The 20,297-nt window shown below is 39.1% G+C and overlaps 1 protein-coding gene across 10 annotated transcripts in view; it reads left to right on the top strand.

Annotated features, from left to right (window-relative positions):
- The window catches only part of LOC128691929 (SPARC-related modular calcium-binding protein 1), a 741,978-nt gene that overhangs the window by 291,051 nt on the left and 430,630 nt on the right, over nucleotides 1-20,297 (top strand). For all 10 annotated transcript variants that reach the window (XM_070080108.1, XM_070080089.1, XM_070080126.1 and 7 more), the window contains one exon: nucleotides 18,385-18,588. In XM_070080108.1, coding sequence (XP_069936209.1) covers nucleotides 18,385-18,588 — 204 coding nt within the window. The remainder of the gene's footprint in view (nucleotides 1-18,384; nucleotides 18,589-20,297) is intronic.

The raw sequence follows: 20,297 nt of genomic DNA, 5'->3' as shown, positions 1-20,297 counted from the left end.
CTCATATCTGACATAGACAAGGATGTCAGCCACAGCACCGTGTCTTCCTTTGCAGATGACACCCGAATCTGCATGACAGTGTCTTCCATTGCAGACACTGCAAGGCTCCAGGCGGACATCAACCAAATCTTTCAGTGGGCTGCAGAAAACAATATGAAGTTCAACGATGAGAAATTTCAATTACTCAGATATGGTAAACACGAGGGAATTAAATCTTCATCAGAGTACAAAACAAATTCTGGCCACAAAATAGAGCGAAACACCAACGTCAAAGACCTGGGAGTGATCATGTCGGAGGATCTCACCTTCAAGGACCATAACATTGTATCAATCGCATCTGCTAGAAAAATGACAGGATGGATAATGAGAACCTTCAAAACTAGGGAGGCCAAGCCCATGATGACACTCTTCAGGTCACTTGTTCTATCTAGGCTGGAATATTGCTGCACACTAACAGCACCTTTCAAGGCAGGTGAAATTGCTGACCTAGAAAATGTACAGAGAACCTTCACGGCTCGCATAACGGAGATAAAACACCTCAATTACTGGGAGCGCTTGAGGTTCCTAAAACTGTATTCCCTGGAACGCAGGCGGGAGAGATACATGATTATATACACCTGGAAAATCCTAGAGGGACTAGTACCGAACTTGCACACGAAAATCACTCACTACGAAAGCAAAAGACTTGGCAGACGATGCAACATCCCCTCAATGAAAAACAGGGGTGTCACTAGCACGTTAAGAGACCATACAGTAAGTGTCAGGGGCCCGAGACTGTTCAACTGCCTCCCAGCATACATAAGGGGGATTACCAACAGACCCCTGGCAGTCTTCAAGCTGGCACTGGACAAGCACCTAAAGTCGGTTCCTGACCAGCCGGGCTGTGGCTCGTACGTTGGTTTGCGTGCAGCCAGCAGCAACAGCCTGGTTGATCAGGCTCTGATCCACCAGGAGGCCTGGTCACAGACCGGGCCGCGGGGGCGTTGACCCCCGGAACTCTCTCCAGGCAAACTCCAGTTTATATATATATATATATATATATAAATATATATATATATATATATATATATATATATATATATATATATATATAAATTTGAAATAAATATGAAAAGATGGGGTGGTAGGGGAAGTGGAATATTCAAACAGCTTCAGGAACAAATTCAAATGTTTTTCCTTGAAGCCTTTTTATCCACTTCTCCGAGGCTATGGGTCCCACAATTTACACCAGAGGTGGACCCCATCCTATATATATAATATATATATATATATATATATATATATATATATATATATATATATATATATATATATATATACATGTATATATATATGTATATATATATGTATATATATATGTATATATATATATATATATATATATATATATACAGGTAGTAGGTTGGTAGACAGCAACCACCCAGGGAAGTACTACCGTCCTGCCAGATGACTGTGAAACAAAAACCTGTAACTGTTTTGCATGATGGTAGGATTGCTGGTTTCTTTTTCTGTCTCATAAACACGCTAGATAACAGGGATATCTTGCTACTCCTACTTACACTTTGGTCACACTTCACAGACACGCACATGCATATATATATATACATACATCTAGGTTTTTCTCCTTTTTCTAAATAGCTCTTGTTCTTTTTTATTTCTTCTATTGTCCATGGGGAAGTGGAAAAGAATCTTTCCTCCGTAAGCCATGCGTGTCGTATGAGGCGACTAAAATGCCGGGAGCAATGGGCTAGTAACCCCTTCTCCTGTATACATTTACTAAAAAAGAGAAGAAGAAAAACTTTATAAAACTGGGATGTTTAAGTGTGCGTGGATGTAGTGCGGATGACAAGAAACAGATGATTGCTGATGTTATGAATGAAAAGAAGTTGGATGTCCTGGCTCTAAGCGAAACAAAGCTGAAGGGGGTAGGAGAGTTTCAGTGGGGGGAAATAAATGGGATTAAATCTGGAGTATCTGAGAGAGTTAGAGCAAAGGAAGGGGTAGCAGTAATGTTAAATGATCAGTTATGGAAGGAGAAAAGAGAATATGAATGTGTAAATTCAAGAATTATGTGGATTAAAGTAAAGGTTGGATGCGAGAAGTGGGTCATAATAAGCGTGTATGCACCTGGAGAAGAGAGGAATGCAGAGGAGAGAGAGAGATTTTGGGAAATGTTAAGTGAATGTATAGGAGCCTTTGAACCAAGTGAGAGAGTAATTGTGGTAGGGGACCTGAATGCTAAAGTAGGAGAAACTTTTAGAGAGGGTGTGGTAGGTAAGTTTGGGGTGCCAGGTGTAAATGATAATGGGAGCCCTTTGATTGAACTTTGTATAGAAAGGGGTTTAGTTATAGGTAATACATATTTTAAGAAAAAGAGGATAAATAAGTATACACGATATGATGTAGGGCGAAATGACAGTAGTTTGTTGGATTATGTATTGGTAGATAAAAGACTGTTGAGTAGACTTCAGGATGTACATGTTTATAGAGGGGCCACAGATATATCAGATCACTTTCTAGTTGTAGCTACACTGAGAGTAAAAGGTAGATGGGATACAAGGAGAATAGAAGCATCAGGGAAGAGAGAGGTGAAGGTTTATAAACTAAAAGAGGAGGCAGTTAGGGTAAGATATAAACAGCTATTGGAGGATAGATGGGCTAATGAGAGCATAGGCAATGGGGTCGAAGAGGTATGGGGTAGGTTTAAAAATGTAGTGTTAGAGTGTTCAGCAGAAGTTTGTGGTTACAGGAAAGTGGGTGCAGGAGGGAAGGGGAGCGATTGGTGGAATGATGATGTAAAGAGAGTAGTAAGGGAGAAAAAGTTAGCATATGAGAAGTTTTTACAAAGTAGAAGTGATGCAAGGAGGGAAGAGTATATGGAGAAAAAGAGAGAGGTTAAGAGAGTGGTGAAGCAATGTAAAAAGAGAGCAAATGAGAGAGTGGGTGAGATGTTATCAACAAATTTTGTTGAAAATAAGAAAAAGTTTTGGAGTGAGATTAACAAGTTAAGAAAGCCTAGAGAACAAATGGATTTGTCAGTTAAAAATAGGAGAGGAGAGTTATTAAATGGAGAGTTAGAGGTATTGGGAAGATGGAGGGAATATTTTGAGGAATTGTTAAATGTTGATGAAGATAGGGAAGCTGTGATTTCGTGTATAGGGCAAGGAGGAATAACATCTTGTAGGAATGAGGAAGAGCCAGTTGTGAGTGTGAGGGAAGTTCGTGAGGCAGTAGGTAAAATGAAAGGGGGTAAGGCAGCCGGGATTGATGGGATAAAGATAGAAATGTTAAAAGCAGGTGGGGATATAGTTTTGGAGTGGTTGGTGCAATTATTTAATAAATGTATGGAAGAGGGTAAGGTACCTAGTGATTGGCAGAGAGCATGCATAGTTCCTTTGTATAAAGGCAAAGGGGATAAAAGAGAGTGCAAAAATTATAGGGGGATAAGTCTGTTGAGTGTACCTGGTAAAGTGTATGGTAGAGTTATAATTGAAAGAATTAAGAGTAAGACAGAGAATAGGATAGTAGATGAACAAGGAGGCTTTAGGAAAGGTAGGGGGTGTGTGGACCAGGTGTTTACAGTGAAACATATAAGTGAACAGTATTTAGATAAGGCTAAAGAGGTCTTTGTGGCATTTATGGATTTGGAAAAGGCGTATGACAGGGTGGATAGGGGGGCAATGTGGCAGATGTTGCAAGTGTATGGTGTAGGAGGTAGGTTACTGAAAGCAGTGAAGAGTTTTTACGAGGATAGTGAGGCTCAAGTTAGAGTATGTAGGAAAGAGGGAAATTTTTTCCCAGTAAAAGTAGGCCTTAGACAAGGATGTGTGATGTCACCGTGGTTGTTTAATATATTTATAGATGGGGTTGTAAGAGAAGTAAATGCGAGGGTCTTGGCAAGAGGCGTGGAGTTAAAAGATAAAGAATCACACACAAAGTGGGAGTTGTCACAGCTGCTCTTTGCTGATGACACTGTGCTTTTGGGAGATTCTGAAGAGAAGCTGCAGAGATTGGTGGATGAATTTGGTAGGGTGTGCAAAAGAAGAAAATTAAAGGTGAATACAGGAAAGAGTAAGGTTATGAGGATAACAAAAAGATTAGGTGATGAAAGATTGAATATCAGATTGGAGGGAGAGAGTATGGAGGAGGTGAACGTATTCAGGTATTTGGGAGTGGACGTGTCAGCGGATGGGTCTATGAAAGATGAGGTGAATCATAGAATTGATGAGGGAAAAAGAGTGAGTGGTGCACTTAGGAGTCTGTGGAGACAGAGAACTTTGTCCTTGGAGGCAAAGAGGGGAATGTATGAGAGTATAGTTTTACCAACGCTCTTATATGGGTGTGAAGCGTGGGTGATGAATGTTGCAGCGAGGAGAAGGCTGGAGGCAGTGGAGATGTCATGTCTGAGGGCAATGTGTGGTGTGAATATAATGCAGAGAATTCGTAGTTTGGAAGTTAGGAGGAGGTGCGGGATTACCAAAACTGTTGTCCAGAGGGCTGAGGAAGGGTTGTTGAGGTGGTTCGGACATGTAGAGAGAATGGAGCGAAACAGAATGACTTCAAGAGTGTATCAGTCTGTAGTGGAAGGAAGGCGGGGTAGGGGTCGGCCTAGGAAGGGTTGGAGGGAGGGGGTAAAGGAGGTTTTGTGTGCGAGGGGCTTGGACTTCCAGCAGGCATGCGTGAGCGTGTTTGATAGGAGTGAATGGAGACAAATGGTTTTTAATACTTGACGTGCTGTTGGAGTGTGAGCAAGGTAACATTTATGAAGGGATTCAGGGAAACCGGCAGGCCGGACTTGAGTCCTGGAGATGGGAAGTACAGTGCCTGCACTCTGAAGGAGGGGTGTTAATGTTGCAGTTTAAAAACTGTAGTGTAAAGCACCCTTCTGGCAAGACAGTGATGGAGTGAATGATGGTGAAAGTTTTTCTTTTTCGGGCCACCCTGCCTTGGTGGGAATCGGCCAGTGTGATAATTATATATATATATATATATATATATTTATATATATATATATATATATATATATATATATATATATATATATACATATATATATTATTGTCTCTTCTGAGGATGAAAGTCTCCAGTAAAGTTCTAGAGGTGGTACGTCCCTATATATATATATATATATATATATATATATATATATATATATATATATATATATATATATATATATTATAAAGGTAATTCGCATTATTTTCTCAAATACCGATATGCATTATGTGTCCATACTGCTGTTTAAATTCACTGAACATAATCAAAAGATATTTACAAGTGGACTCTGCACCATCACTCTTCACTCAGTACTTACAAGTTACGCTTCCGTGGCGGTAGTGGAACATAACTAGTGCAGTGCAGTACAGATAAGTACTCTTCTGATTAATAAATATATAATATTGATTATAGTTAAAGCTATAAAACCTTTGTTTATAATGACCGAGCAATAGAAGAATATAAAACGGAAATACGAACAAGAAAAGAGAATGTTTAAACAATGGGAGGACGATTTTGCTTTTACTGTTAAGGGTGGAAGATCTGTGTCTTATCTGTCACACAACATTCAGCTACTTTAATGTTCGCAATTTAAAGCGTCACTTGAATGTAACCCTTAGAAAAAAATAATTTAATTTAGTCACTCAACAAAATAGTCTATTTTCCCTCTGTCAGCAAAGTGATGTGGCTATCGAAGCTAGTTTTGTTATAGCTTAGAATATAGTTCGAAGTTAACTACCTAACAGTCATGGAGAATTTGTTGAAAAGAATATTAGTGAAGTGATTGTAATTCCGGCTCCAGAGAACTCAAAACTTAGTAGAACAAATTCCTTTCTTCTGCCGCACTACTGAGAGAAGCATTTCTGAAATTAGTTGTACAATCATATGTTCACTGCAGAGTGATGAGCTGTGTTGCTTTCAACTTAACATTGGATGAATCTACAGACATTCAAGATATCCCTCAGCTATATTTGTTTGCTATCTTATAACCGATGGAAATATAAAAGACGAATTTGTGGACCTGATAAGTTTAGAGAAAACCACAAAATGTACTGAACGTCAAGAATGCACTTAACAGAGCTTTACTAAATGCTTATTGACCTGTGGTAGGTCAAAATACTGGCCTAGTGAGGCCTGGGGGCATTGTCCCCCGAAACCCTCTCCAGGTAAACCCTCTCCTCCAGGTAGTTGGGCAGTTGACACATGATCTTAACTATCCTGAATTCTCTTTATCCACTGTATTATCCACCTTCAGCATTTAGTAAATAAATACTTCAAGTTTAACAATGTCACAAATTGTGTTTTAAAAATTGTGAATTTCATTCGGACAAGTGCCAAAACACACAATGAATTTAGACATTTCATTCAGGAGCTGAAGCTTGAAGAAAAGTCAAGTGACCTTTCATTTTACTGTATTGTAAGATGACTATCAATTACCAATCTTTTGAATAACCTTGTTATTTTCGAACCAATCATTACTTTCATGAATGTGGCATGCAAAGAGTACGTAACCTTTATTCTGCGCATGTACACACCCTCATTGAAAGACTATGTCCCCCAACCAGCGAACCATCTACTAAGGGTTGATGGGGCCCCGTCGTTCAATCAGTACCCAGGTTCCAGCCAATGAGAAGATGGTTTTGGCAATCGCAGAGGTGTTGTGGGTACCACTCACCTGTCTGCCCTTGTCATTCCCATTCTAGAGCTGGTTGAAGCACGGTCTGCTCTCTAGTGGCTTCTATTCTGCCTTGCTTACCGTGGTGTGCACTAATACCTATTGTTGTATATAGTGTACATCTGCTCTAAATTGGTGAAGGATAATACAAGTCAAAAGTTTTTCTGCTGTGTTTATTTTGCTTCCTTTACACCCGGGATAACAGGCCTTTGGGACTCCTGGGTTGTAATAATGAAAGAAAAAGAAAATGAAATACCCACAACTAGAAGATCACGAATGTGTTCAGGATCTGATGTTATTTACAGATGTAATGCATCACCATCAATATTTAAATCTGGCACTTCAAGGAACAGAGTTATTACAGAACTTCCCAAATCGGCTTTCAGAATAAAATAAATATTTTTCAAAGAAATCTGACAAAGAAATTTGACCACTTTTCCAAACTTAAATTAAAGACAGTAAAGTGAAACAATACGAAGGAAACTTAGAAACACTTGATATTGATTTTGAAAGCAGGTTTGAAAAACTAATTTAGAACAGGTTTGAAAAACTAATTTAGAACAGGTTTGAAAAACTAATTTAGAACAGGTTTGAAAAACTAATTTAGAACAGGTTTGAAAAACTAATTTAGAACAGGTTTGAAAAACTAATTTAGAACAGGTTTGAAAAACTAATTTAGAACAGGTTTGAAAAACTAATTTAGAACAGGTTTGAAAAACTAAAAAGTTATAGCTATGTTTTGAATCTCTTGTGAATCTTTTAGTGATTGATGTCATCAACGATGGATGTCCTGTTGTTGCACCTTTAGTGATTGATATCATCAACGATGTATGTCCTGTTATTGCATCTTTAGTGACTGATGTCATCAACGATGGATGTCCTGTTCCTGCACATTCTGCCTTGAATGTTGCTTCAATAGAAACAGAGCTTATTGAGCTGCAGGAAGATGTGGGTTTGAAACTGGTACATAAAAGCTCATCTCTACTCACTTAAGGAAACAAATCCCAGAAGCCATGTATCAAAGTCTTCAGAAAACTGGCTTCTCACTACTCTCTGTTTTTGGGGATAACTTACTGCTGTGAATCTCTCTCTGTAATGAAATCTGTCGAGTCAAAACATGGTGCTATCATCACGAACAGTCACCTCACTGAGTTTCTTAGAAAAGCTTTGATATCCTACCAGCCAGATTTTAAACTATTAACTGCAAACATGAGGACTCGGAGTCTTCAACGAGCAGAGATTAATTATATTCTACTTTGGTGAGTAGGACTACTGATTAGTTGCACTTTTTATTGTATATGAATAAAGTTTTAAAATATTTACTGTTGTTCACGAACATTCAGAAATGTCGTTTTTGTTGTCGAAGAACTTGCCCACCGCTGCTGTATAATAACAGATTAACATACTAAGATAATTTGGATACCACTAATTACGCATATGAAAATGTTGTTTGTACGATTTTCCAGTAATGGTCTACCATCGTGTGTGTCACATCTGCCTCGATAACTTTCCCCCATATCTTGTACATCTTGCTGGAACATCTTCCCTTGTTCCTCACTGACCTCACCAAGATTATGTGGAACTCTGTCTAGGTGACTATGGAGAAAGTATACCTTTATGCTTGTATTAGCTTCTAAATTATTAAAGCTTGTCAGCATGTTTTGCACCAGTTCTTCATAATTGTCCTCTTTGTTATTACCCAAAAAGTTCTTGACAACTGACACATAACTGCATCATGCGGAAACTTCAACACCGTTCATAAATTTTGTGAAATTATAATCCTTGATAAGCTTTTAAATTTGAGGACAGTCAAAGATTCCAGCTTTCAGTTTTCCATACTTAGTCTAGGGAACGATCTACAAATGTATTTGAAGCAGTTGTCGTCTTTGCCCAAGGCCTTAACGAACTGCTTCATTAGCCCTAACTTAATATGGATTGGTGACAGAATAATGTTATCCCTGTCAACCATTGGCTCGTTAATAATGTTAGCTGCACCTACAGTCATGTTATTTCTTGAAGGTCATGTCTCTTTTGTCCAATGAACTGCCTTCACCCTACTGTCCCATAAACAGATGAAACAAAGGTACTTTGTATATCCACTCTGTTGCCCAAGCCAGAAGTTTACCATCTTCAGATCACGAATAACATCTTGTGCTCATGATAGCATAGCTTCTGCAATGCCTTTTTTATATTTTCGTATTTTTCTTAAAGTTTTGCTGAGTGAGCAGTTGGAAGAGATACATATTGGCTACCATTGTGCAATAAGATACATTTCAAGCTTCTAATGGAACTATCAATAAACAGCCGTCAATCTCCTGGGCGATATTATGGTCGCAGTCGAAGAAGTCCAGGGGTGTTATTACAATATACAAGCTCTTCATCTTGGCTGAAGTAAGGAAGGAGTTCAACCTCTCTTTTCCAGTAAACTCTTATTTTAACTTCTTGTTGTAGACAGTTCTTTTCTTTTAGTCTGGATGCTAAAAGTTCAGATGCTTGCTTTGACGGACTGAGGCCACGTATCATATTGAGTTATTCTTGGGAGAACTGTTATCACATGTGTTACATCCTAAACCCTGAGTTTTTTCAACATCTTATAGTGGAAGGTCAGGCAGTGTTGTAAACACTGGAATGGGAATATCTTCGTTGTGTGGCACAGATCTTGCTGACTTCAAATCAGGATATTCCCACTTGACCGTCTTGCGTAGACTAAAACCTTTCACATTCACTATACAGAAATAACAGTGGTCATGGTGATTTTTCGGTTCTCACCACACCATAGGTACACCCAAGTTTAAACTTTTCCTTTTACCTATTTTTCCAATATTTTAAGCAATCTACACAGGTTTTACAAACCATATGGGGAGGCCAAGACTTGTCTTGTTCTCCAAGTGCCACTCCTAAATAAGCAAGATAATCTTGTTTTAACAAAATCAATGATATTTTTTCTTTGTTTTTACAAAGAGTATTCGCCACAAATGTAGCAAAATGCATTGGGATTGTTTAAGCAGACTCTTCGTGAAGAACTCATGTTTATCTGGAGAAAAATAACAAAGGTTACAATATTGTCAGATGATCGCTGTTGATACAACTCCTTTCGTTAAATGTTAAATAATTTAAAAATACAAATCTAATCTTTATTAAAACTACCTCTACAAACATATTAACAGTACATATACATAAACAAACTTTATGGCTAAGTTCACTGTTAACTGGGGGTTGGTATGCAGTATCTCACAAACTGGAAAGCCAATCTGAAAAACCTACTGACATTTTTCGAATTCAACAACCCCCCCCCCCACCCAAAAATACCCTAAATACACACAAATATCTTTGACAACTATTTTTTTCCCTTTTTTTTGCTAAAATTATAATTTTCATCTTCTTAATGGAGTAATTAATGGTTGATTCGTAATTAATGGTTGATTCGTAATTAATGGTTGATTCGTAATTAATGGTTGATTCGTAATTAATGGTTGATTCGTAATTAATGGTTAATTCGTAATTAATGGTTGATTCGTAATTAATGGTTAATTCGTAATTAGTGGTTGATTCGTAATTAATGGTTGATTCGTAATTAATGGTTGATTCGTAATTAATGGTTGATTCGTAATTAATGGTTAATTCGTAATCAATGGTTGATTCGTAATTAATGGTTGATTCATAATTAATGGTTGATTTGTAATTAATGGTTGATTCGTAATTAATGGTTGATTCGTAATTAATGGTTAATTCGTAATTAATGGTTGATTCGTAATTAATGGTTGATTCGTAATTAATGGTTGATTCGTAATTAATGGTTAATTCGTAATCAATGGTTGATTCGTAATTAATGGTTGATTCGTAATTAATGGTTGATTCGTAATTAATGGTTGATTCGTAATTAATGGTTGATTCGTAATTAATGGTTAATTCGTAATCAATGGTTGATTCGTAATTAATGGTTGATTCGTAATTAATGGTTGATTCGTAATTAATGGTTGATTCGTAATTAATGGTTGATTCGTAATTAATGGTTAATTCGTAATTAATGGTTGATTCGTAATTAATGGTTGATTCGTAATTAATGGTTGATTCGTAATTAATGGTTAATTCGTAATCAATGGTTGATTCGTAATTAACGGTTGATTCGTAATTAATGGTTGATTCGTAATTAATGGTTGATTCGTAATTAATGGTTGATTCGTAATTAATGGTTGATTCGTAATTAATGGTTGATTCGTAATTAATGGTTGATTCGTAATCAATGGTTGATTCGTAATTAATGGTTAATTCGTAATCAATGGTTGATTCGTAATTAATGGTTGATTCGTAATTAATGGTTGATTCGTAATTAATGGTTGATTCGTAATTAATGGTTGATTCGTAATTAATGGTTGATTCGTAATTAATGGTTGATTCGTAATCAATGGTTGATTCGTAATTAATGGTTAATTCGTAATCAATGGTTGATTCGTAATTAATGGTTGATTCGTAATTAATGGTTGATTTGTAATTAATGGTTGATTCGTAATTAATGGTTGATTAGTAATTAATGGTTGATTTGTAATTAATGATTGATTCGTAATTAATGATTGATTCGTAATTAATGGTTGATTCGTAATTAATGATTGATTCGTAATTAATGATTGATTCGTAATTAATGGTTGATTCGTAATTAATGGTTGATTTGTAATTAATGATTGATTCGTAATTAATGGTTGATTCGTAATTAATGGTTGATTTGTAATTAATGATTGATTCGTAATTAATGATTGATTCGTAATTAATGGTTGATTCGTAATTAATGGTTGATTTGTAATTAATGATTGATTCGTAATTAATGGTTGATTCGTAATTAATGGTTGATTTGTAATTAATGATTGATTCGTAATTAATGGTTGATTCGTAATTAATGGTTGATTTGTAATTAATGATTGATTCGTAATTAATGATTGATTCGTAATTAATGGTTGATTCGTAATTAATGGTTGATTCGTAATTAATGGTTGATTCGTAATTAATTGGTTGATTAGTAATTAATGGTTGATTTGTAATTAATGATTGATTCGTAATTAATGGTTGATTCGTAATTAATGGTTGATTTGTAATTAATGATTGATTCGTAATTAATGATTGATTCGTAATTAATGGTTGATTCGTAATTAATGGTTGATTCGTAATTAATGGTTGATTCGTAATTAATGGTTGATTCGTAATTAATGGTTGATTCGTAATTAATGATTGATTCGTAATTAATGGTTGATTCGTAATTAATGATTGATTTGTAATTAATGATTGATTCGTAATTAATGGTTGATTCGTAATTAATGGTTGATTCGTAATTAATGGTTGATTTGTAATTAATGATTGATTCGTAATTAATGGTTGATTCGTAATTAATGGTTGTTTTGTAATTAATGATTGATTCGTAATTAATGGTTGAATCGTAATTAATGGTTGATTTGTAATTAATGATTGATTCGTAATTAATGATTGATTCGTAATTAATGGTTGATTCGTAATTAATGGTTGATTCGTAATTAATGGTTGATTCGTAATTAATGATTGATTCGTAATTAATGGTTGATTCGTAATTAATGGTTGATTCGTAATTAATGATTGATTCGTAATTAATGGTTTATTCGTAATTAATGGTTGATTTGTAATTAATGGTTGATTCGTAATTAATGGTTGATTTGTAATTAATGATTGATTCGTAATTAATGATTGATTCGTAATTAATGGTTGATTCGTAATTAATGGTTGATTCGTAATTAATGGTTGATTCGTAATTAATGGTTGATTCGTAATTAATGCTTAATTCGTAATTAATGGTTGATTCGTAATTAATGGTTGATTCGTAATTAATGGTTGATTCGTAATTAATGGTTGATTCGTAATTAATGATTGATTCGTAATTAATGGTTGATTCGTAATTAATGGTTGATTCGTAATTAATGGTTGATTCGTAATTAATGGTTGATTCGTAATTAATGGTTAATTCGTAATTAATGGTTGATTCGTAATTAATGGTTGATTCGTAATCAATGGTTAATTCGTAATTAATGGTTAATTCGTAATTAATGGTTAATTCGTAATTAATGGTTGATTCGTAATTAATGGTTGATTCGTAATTAATGGTTAATTCGTAATTAATGGTTAATTCGTAATTAATGGTTAATTCGTAATTAATGGTTAATTCGTAATTAATGGTTGATTCGTAATTAATGGTTGATTCGTAATTAATGGTTGATTCGTAATTAATGGTTGATTCGTAATTAATGGTTGATTCGTAATTAATGGTTAATTCGTAATTAATGGTTAATTCGTAATTAATGGTTGATTCGTAATTAATGGTTGATTCGTAATTAATGGTTAATTCTTAATTAATGGTTAATTCGTAATTAATGGTTGATTCGTAATTAATGGTTGATTCGTAATTAATGGTTGATTCGTAATTAATGGTTAATTCGTAATTAATGGTTAATTCGTAATTAATGGTTGATTCGTAATTAATGGTTGATTCGTAATTAATGGTTGATTCGTAATTAATGGTTGATTCGTAATTAATGGTTAATTCGTAATTAATGGTTAATTCGTAATTAATGGTTGATTCGTAATTAATGGTTGATTCGTAATTAATGGTTAATTCGTAATTAATGGTTAATTCGTAGTTAATGGTTGATTCGTAATTAATGGTTAATTCGTAATTAATGGTTAATTCGTAATTAATGGTTGATTCGTAATTAATGGTTGATTCGTAATTAATGGTTGATTCGTAATTAATGGTTAATTCGTAATTAATGGTTGATTCGTAATTAATGGTTGATTCGTAATTAATGGTTGATTCGTAAGCGTGCTGCCAAATTTGTTCCTCGTATAAATCTTGGTAATAAATACCGACAAGTTGGTTTAGAAAGACACGTAAGCAAACACTAGGACATATTTATTAGAAAACGTTTCGGTCCCAGGACCGAAACGTTTTCTAATAAATATGTCCTAGTGTTTGCTTACGTATCTTTCTAAACCAATTTGTTTATGTAGTAAAATAGCTAAGAAAAACTTGGAATCATTGGAATCCATGACATAACTGGAGAATGACTCATCTGATCGGCTTCAAATTTCCACCACTGGTGTTATGTTCAGAACACAAGAATCACACTGCCATTGGTTGGCATAAGACCAAGTTTGTTTGTTTTATTAATTAAAAAGTGACATTGAATTTTTTTCCAATAACTAAGGGAAATTTCTTCTGATTGGCTGCTAAATGTTAATGATCGACTTCAAACTTTAACTATTGATGGGTTTTATCTAGAGAATGCCTCTTCTGGTCAGCTTGAAACTTCTAGTATTGCTGTTTCCCTCCAGGGAAACAATATCTTGATGTTAGGTTGTGGAAGTTATCATGTTGTTAGTTTTAATAATCGAGTTTTGTGAAATAATCCAGAATGTTTCTTCCGATCAGAAATAATTACAATTTTTGACTATCCTGGGTTAAGTTAGCTTAACGTTCTTGTATTCTCCGGTAACATTTATGTTTCCTCAAGACCATAGTTACAAAAATTTGTATGTTGTGTACACTAAGGTTACATCAAACTTTTTTAAAAGCTGGTCAGTCTTGAAATACTGGAATTATTGAAATACTGATCATGTGATAATTTCTGAGTGTCGTATCTGATTAGTTTCAACCCTTTCAAATTAATAACTTAATAATTTAACTTCTGAGTGTCTGTCTTCAAGGTTAATGTTCATGTGTATTTTACGATTTTTTTTCCTTGAAAGATCTGAATTAAGTATGGGCTGTGTAAACTTAATTTACCATTTTTTTTTTAATCAAGAAATCTGGATATTAGTTTCCTGAAGATAATTTGTGAATGACTCTTCTGAAACCCCTCAAATCTACAGCGTTAATTTTAAACTGCATTATCAAGGCGTGCGGCGCTCTCAACGCTTCCAGTGACGAGCATCCAGACACAGGGGACTGGGGTTATGGATACGGGGATACCTTTCTCGGGTCGCGCAACGATCGAAATACATTGGGCTGTCATAGTTAAAAAAAAAAAAAGAAGCAAACCACGGGTGGGGTTAGAACCCGCGATCAGAGATTCTCAAAACTTGCATTTGTAGTCACAGTGGTGCTTATGCTAACCTACCTATGGTGTAGAAATATACCTAGTTGGATGAATCTTATTGTGGCTAGCTGGTCCAGTGGCTAACGCGACGGTCTGGAGTTTTATGACTCTCTGATCGCGGGTTCTAACCCCACCCGTGGTATGGTTTGTATACAATCGTGTCATTACGATTTCGTGAGTACTGTCATAGTTGATTTAGTTTCACCGCGGGCCAATACGAGTGCGTGTCATCTGCACACAACCCAAAGTTACACGTTAAAAAAAACTCTGAACACAAGAGCAATGAGATACGCACACATACCTCGGTGTATATAACCTTATCAGTTGTGTGTATAACACAAGCTTGCATGTTTGCGAGCAGATGAGTGACTGTTTCTTTCCACAATGACCCCATGGAGCACACTTGGCCCTGTAATCTATTGATATAATAAGTCTGGTTGTACCTCACTGGTGCATTCTATTTGTTGGAAATTCCATCCAACTTGAAGCTGCTGCCGCTTTTTACTTTTGGATTTATTTTTATTTATGTTTTTATTTTTTTAATTTTTCTATATTTTGTGTGTATTTTTAATAATTGGACATTTCATCCTGGTTACCATCGATGACTTTCTCATTGTTTACAACCTGTGTTGGGCGAGATACTTCTGGAATATTTGTGAATAATTATTGTGTTAACAATTCGCCAGCCAGTAACTTCTTCTCTGTATAGGACTGGTGAAGGACTGGGCCACGGGGGCGTTGACCCCTGGAACACCCTCCAGGAACACCCTCTAGGAACACCCTCCAGGAACACCCTCCAGGAACACCCTCCAGGAACACCCTCCAGGAACACCCTCCAGGAACACTCCAGGAACACCCTCCAGGAACACCCTCCAGGAACACCCTCCAGGAACACCCTCCAGGAACACTCCAGGAACACCCTCCAGGAACACCCTCCAGGAACACCCTCCAGGAACACCCTCCTTCAAGAACACTCTCCAGGAACACCCTACTCCAAGAACACCCTCCAGGAACTCCCTCCAAGAACACCCTCCAGGAACACCCTCCAGGAACGCCCTCCAAGAAATCCCCCCAGGAACACCCTCCAAGAACACCCTCCAGGAACACCCTCCAAGAACACCCTCCAGGAACACCCTCCAAGAACACCCTCCAGGAACACCCTCCAAGAAATCCCTCCAGGAACACCCTCCAAGAACACCCTCCAGGAACACCCTCCAAGAACACCGTCTAAAAACATCCTCCAAGAACACCCTCCAAGAACACCGTCTAAAAACACCCTACAAGAACACCCTCCAAGAACACCCTCTAGGAACACCCTCCAGGAACACCCTCCAGGAACACCCTCCAGGAACACCCTCCAAGAACACCCTCCAGGAACACCCTCCAAGAACACCCTCCTAAAATACCCTCCAGGAACACCCTCCAAGTACACCCTCCAAGAGCACCCTCCAAGAACACCCTCCAGGAACACCCTCCAAGAACACCCTCCAAGAACACCCTCCAGGAACACCCTCCAAGAACACCCTCCAAGAGCACCCTCCAAGAACACCTTACAGGAACACCCACAAGAACACCCTCCAGGAACACCCTCCAGGAACACCTTCCAGGAACACCCTCCAAGTACACCCTCCAAGAGCACCCTCCAAGAACACCCTCCAGGAACACCCTCCAAGAACACCCTCCAAGAACACCCTCCAGGAACACCCTCCAAGAACACCCTCCAAGAGCACCCTCCAAGAACACCTTACAGGAACACCCTCCAGGAACACCCTCCAGGAACATCCTCCAGGAACACCCTCCAGAAACACCTTCCAGGAACACCCTCCAAGAACACCCTCCAGGAACACCCTCCAGAAACACCCTCCAGGAACACCCTCCAGGAACATCCTCCAGGAACACCCTCCAGGAACACCCTAAAGGAACACCCTAAAGGAACACCCTCCAAGAACACCCTCCTAGAATACCCTCCAGGAACACCCTCCAGGAACATCCTCCAAGAATACCCTCCAGGGACACCCTCCAGGAACACCCTCCAAGAACACCCTCCAGGAATACCCTCCAGGAACACTCCTAGAATACCCTCCAGGAACACCCTCCAAGAATACCCTCCAGGAACGCCCTGCAGGAGCATCCTTCAGGAGCATCCTTCAGGAACACCCTCCAAGAACACCCTCCAGGAACACCCTCCAAGAACACCCTCCAAGAGCACCCTCCAGGAACACCCTCCAGGAACACCCTCCAGGAACATCCTCTAGGAACACCCTCTAAGAACACCCTCCAAGAACACCCTCCAGGAACACCCTCTAGGAACGCCCTCCAAGAAATCCCTCCAAGAACACTCTCCAAGAACACCCTCCAGGAACACCCTCCAAGAACACCCTCCAGGAACACCCTCCAAGAAATCCCTCCAGGAACACCCTCCAATAACACCCTCCAGGAACACCCTCCAAGAACACCCTCCAAGAACACCCTCCAGGAACACTCCAAGAACACCCTCCAGGAACACCCTCCAAGAACACCCTCCAAGAACACCCTCTAAAAACATCCTCCAAGAACACCCCCAAGAACACCTTCCAAGAACACCCTACAGGAACACCCTCCATTAACACCCTCCAAGAACACCCTCCAAGAGCACCCTCTAGGAACACCCTCCAGGAACACCCTCCAGGAACACCCTCCAGGAACACCCTCCAAGAACACCCTCCAGGAACACCCTCCAAGAACACCCTCCAAGAGCACCCTCCAGGAACACCCTCCAGGAACACCCTCTAAGAACACCCTCCAGGAACATCCTCTAGGAACACCCTCTAAGAACACCCTGCAAGAACACCCTCCAAGAACACCCTCCAGGAACATCCTCTAGGAACACCCTCCAGGAACACCCTCCAGGAACACCCTCCAAGAACACCCTCCAAGAGCACCCTCCAGGAACACCCTCCAGGAACACCCTCTAAGAACACCCTCCAGGAACATCCTCTAGGAACACCCTCTAAGAACACCCTGCAAGAACACCCTCCAAGAACACCCTCCAGGAACACCCTCCAGGAACACCCTCCAGGAACTCCATCCAGGAACACCCCCCAGATATGTAGGCTGGCGAAACGTTTCCACAATAAAGATTCCGAAATACTGCACAAGTATCTCTGTCTTCAACTTGTCGGTTTTCTAAATCATTTACATCACTTACAATGTTCAGCTTCAAGGACGTCTTCAGTGTTGACAACCTTCGTCTTTCATGAGCTCTGGCATCCATTTAGTAGCATTTTCTTAGAACTTTATCTAGTTTTTTATGTCCATGCTCTTCTTTAAGGCGTGTAAACCATACCACAGCTGCATTTTCTAATTCTTGGTCTAAAGTGAAGAGTTCTTAGCCTGTCGTAATGAGTTTATTAATTTATACAATGGTGATAATCTGTTATTCATAATTGCTTCTTAATACCTGTTTCTGATTACAGTATTGTATTACAAGTCTATGTTGTTACACGTGAGAGAGAGAGAGAGAGAGAGAGAGAGAGAGAGAGAGAGAGAGAGAGAGAGAGAGAGAGAGAGAGAGAGAGAGAGAGAGAGAGAGAGATACTCATCTTGCCGGTGTGGTATCCACAGTTGCGGAGAAGTGTCTTGATGAGCGAGCAGCGAAGCAGGAACAACTGGCCAACGGAGAGCATGTATACGTGCCCACCTGCCAGGCGGATGGCTCCTACGCCCCGGTACAGTGCCACAACTTCACCTTCTACTGCTGGTGCTCCAGACTTGATGGGAAGCTCATCCCCCACACCATTCAGAAGGATCGCCCTCCAGAGTGTTCAGGTGAGTTGACATGAGAAGGATGGGTAAGTGAATCAGGTTGGATGAGTAGCTAGTGCCCAGGTGATGACGAATACGGGTGAGTAAGACTCAGACTTGGAAGAATGTGCCTGGGTGATTAGAAATAGGGGTAAGAATGGGGATTATAAGATTGTATATATACCGTATGGTTTAGCAAGTACGCTCGCGCGCGTGTGTGTGTGTTTGTGTGTGTGTGTGTGTTTGTGTGCGTGCGTGTGTGTGTTTGTGTGTGTGTGTGTGTGTGTATCAATTCGGAGATATTAATGTATTGTATATTTGATTTGCAGTCTTCTTGGGACTTGACTGTATACAATACATAGCTGGGTATATATGTGAGCTTAAAGCGAGTATAAGTTGATGGATAAGCGAGTCTGGCATATATAGGAGAATGAAAGCATATTCTTATACGAACCTTTCGGGTTGCATATATAAAAGAATATTATTGGGCTTTCTAAGTTGGTGTGAGGATGGAAGGTGTAAGTGATGCAGGAGGTGTGGATAAAGAAACCCAGAGGTGCACGTACGTGAATATCCAGGCGTCTAGTGTGGATAGTGTTGCGAGTGTGCAAGTTCAGGAGTGTTACTCTTTTGATTTCTTAACGTAAATAAAAATCCTGGATGCTAGGGAGGTAAACAACCTGCCTAGTGTATGCACTGCGTAATAAGGAGTGTTACAGGGCAAGTATGTGAGTGTGGATATACTTGTGTTTCAAGCGTGATCTAAGGAAGAAGATGAAGCAGCGGTCACTGTTGTCTCACTTATGGTCACCCATCCACCGCCCCTGACGGAGGAGCACTCCACGCCTGATGAAGGCACTGACGAAGGGGAGTGTTGGTGAGGGCAGAAATCTAGCTCCTGGCCCAAACTGGGGGAATTTTCATTTTTTGAGGCTCTAGCTCTTGGGCATTTTCATTCGAGTTAAGCTTAAAGGTTCTCTTTTTTTCATATACTGTACAATAATTCAGGAATGACGAATAAGGCGCAGTAGAAGAGACTAACGTTTGTAAATTTTTTTCACAGAAGAGAGTAAGGGAGAAGGTGAGAGAGAGGGAGTGAGATGAAGTGAGGAAGGGAGAAGAACAAAGAGAATGACGGATTGCCATAATTAATGTTGTATTATATTGTTATCCTGAGTTGCAGCTACCACTCATGTCTGGCACACAGTGCTCCCTCATGTCTGGCACACAGTGCTCCCTCATGTCTGGCACACAGTGCTCCCTCATGTCTGGCACACAGTGCTCCCTCATGTCTGGCACACAGTGCTCCCTCATGTCTGGCACACAGTGCTCCCTCATGTCTGGCACACAGTGCTCCCTCATGTCTGGCACACAGTGCTCCCTCATGTCTGGCACACAGTGCTCCCTCATGTCTGGCACACAGTGCTCCCTCATGTCTGGCACACAGTGCTCCCTCATGTCTGGCACACAGTGCTCCCTCATGTCTGGCACACAGTGCTCCCTCATGTCTGGCACACAGTGCTCCCTCATGTCTGGCACACAGTGCTCCCTCATGTCTGGCACACAGTGCTCCCTCATGTCTGGCACACAGTGCTCCCTCATGTCTGGCACACAGTGCTCCCTCATGTCTGGCACTCAGTGCTCCCTCATGTCTGGCACACAGTGCTCCCTCATGTCTGGCACACAGTGCTCCCTCATGTCTGGCACACAGTGCTCCCTCATGTCTGGCACAC

The sequence above is a fragment of the Cherax quadricarinatus genome, chromosome 6 (assembly GCF_038502225.1).
Source record: "Cherax quadricarinatus isolate ZL_2023a chromosome 6, ASM3850222v1, whole genome shotgun sequence".
Taxonomy (NCBI): Eukaryota; Metazoa; Arthropoda; class Malacostraca; order Decapoda; family Parastacidae; genus Cherax; species Cherax quadricarinatus.
This window is presented reverse-complemented; position numbering and strand designations above follow the sequence as displayed.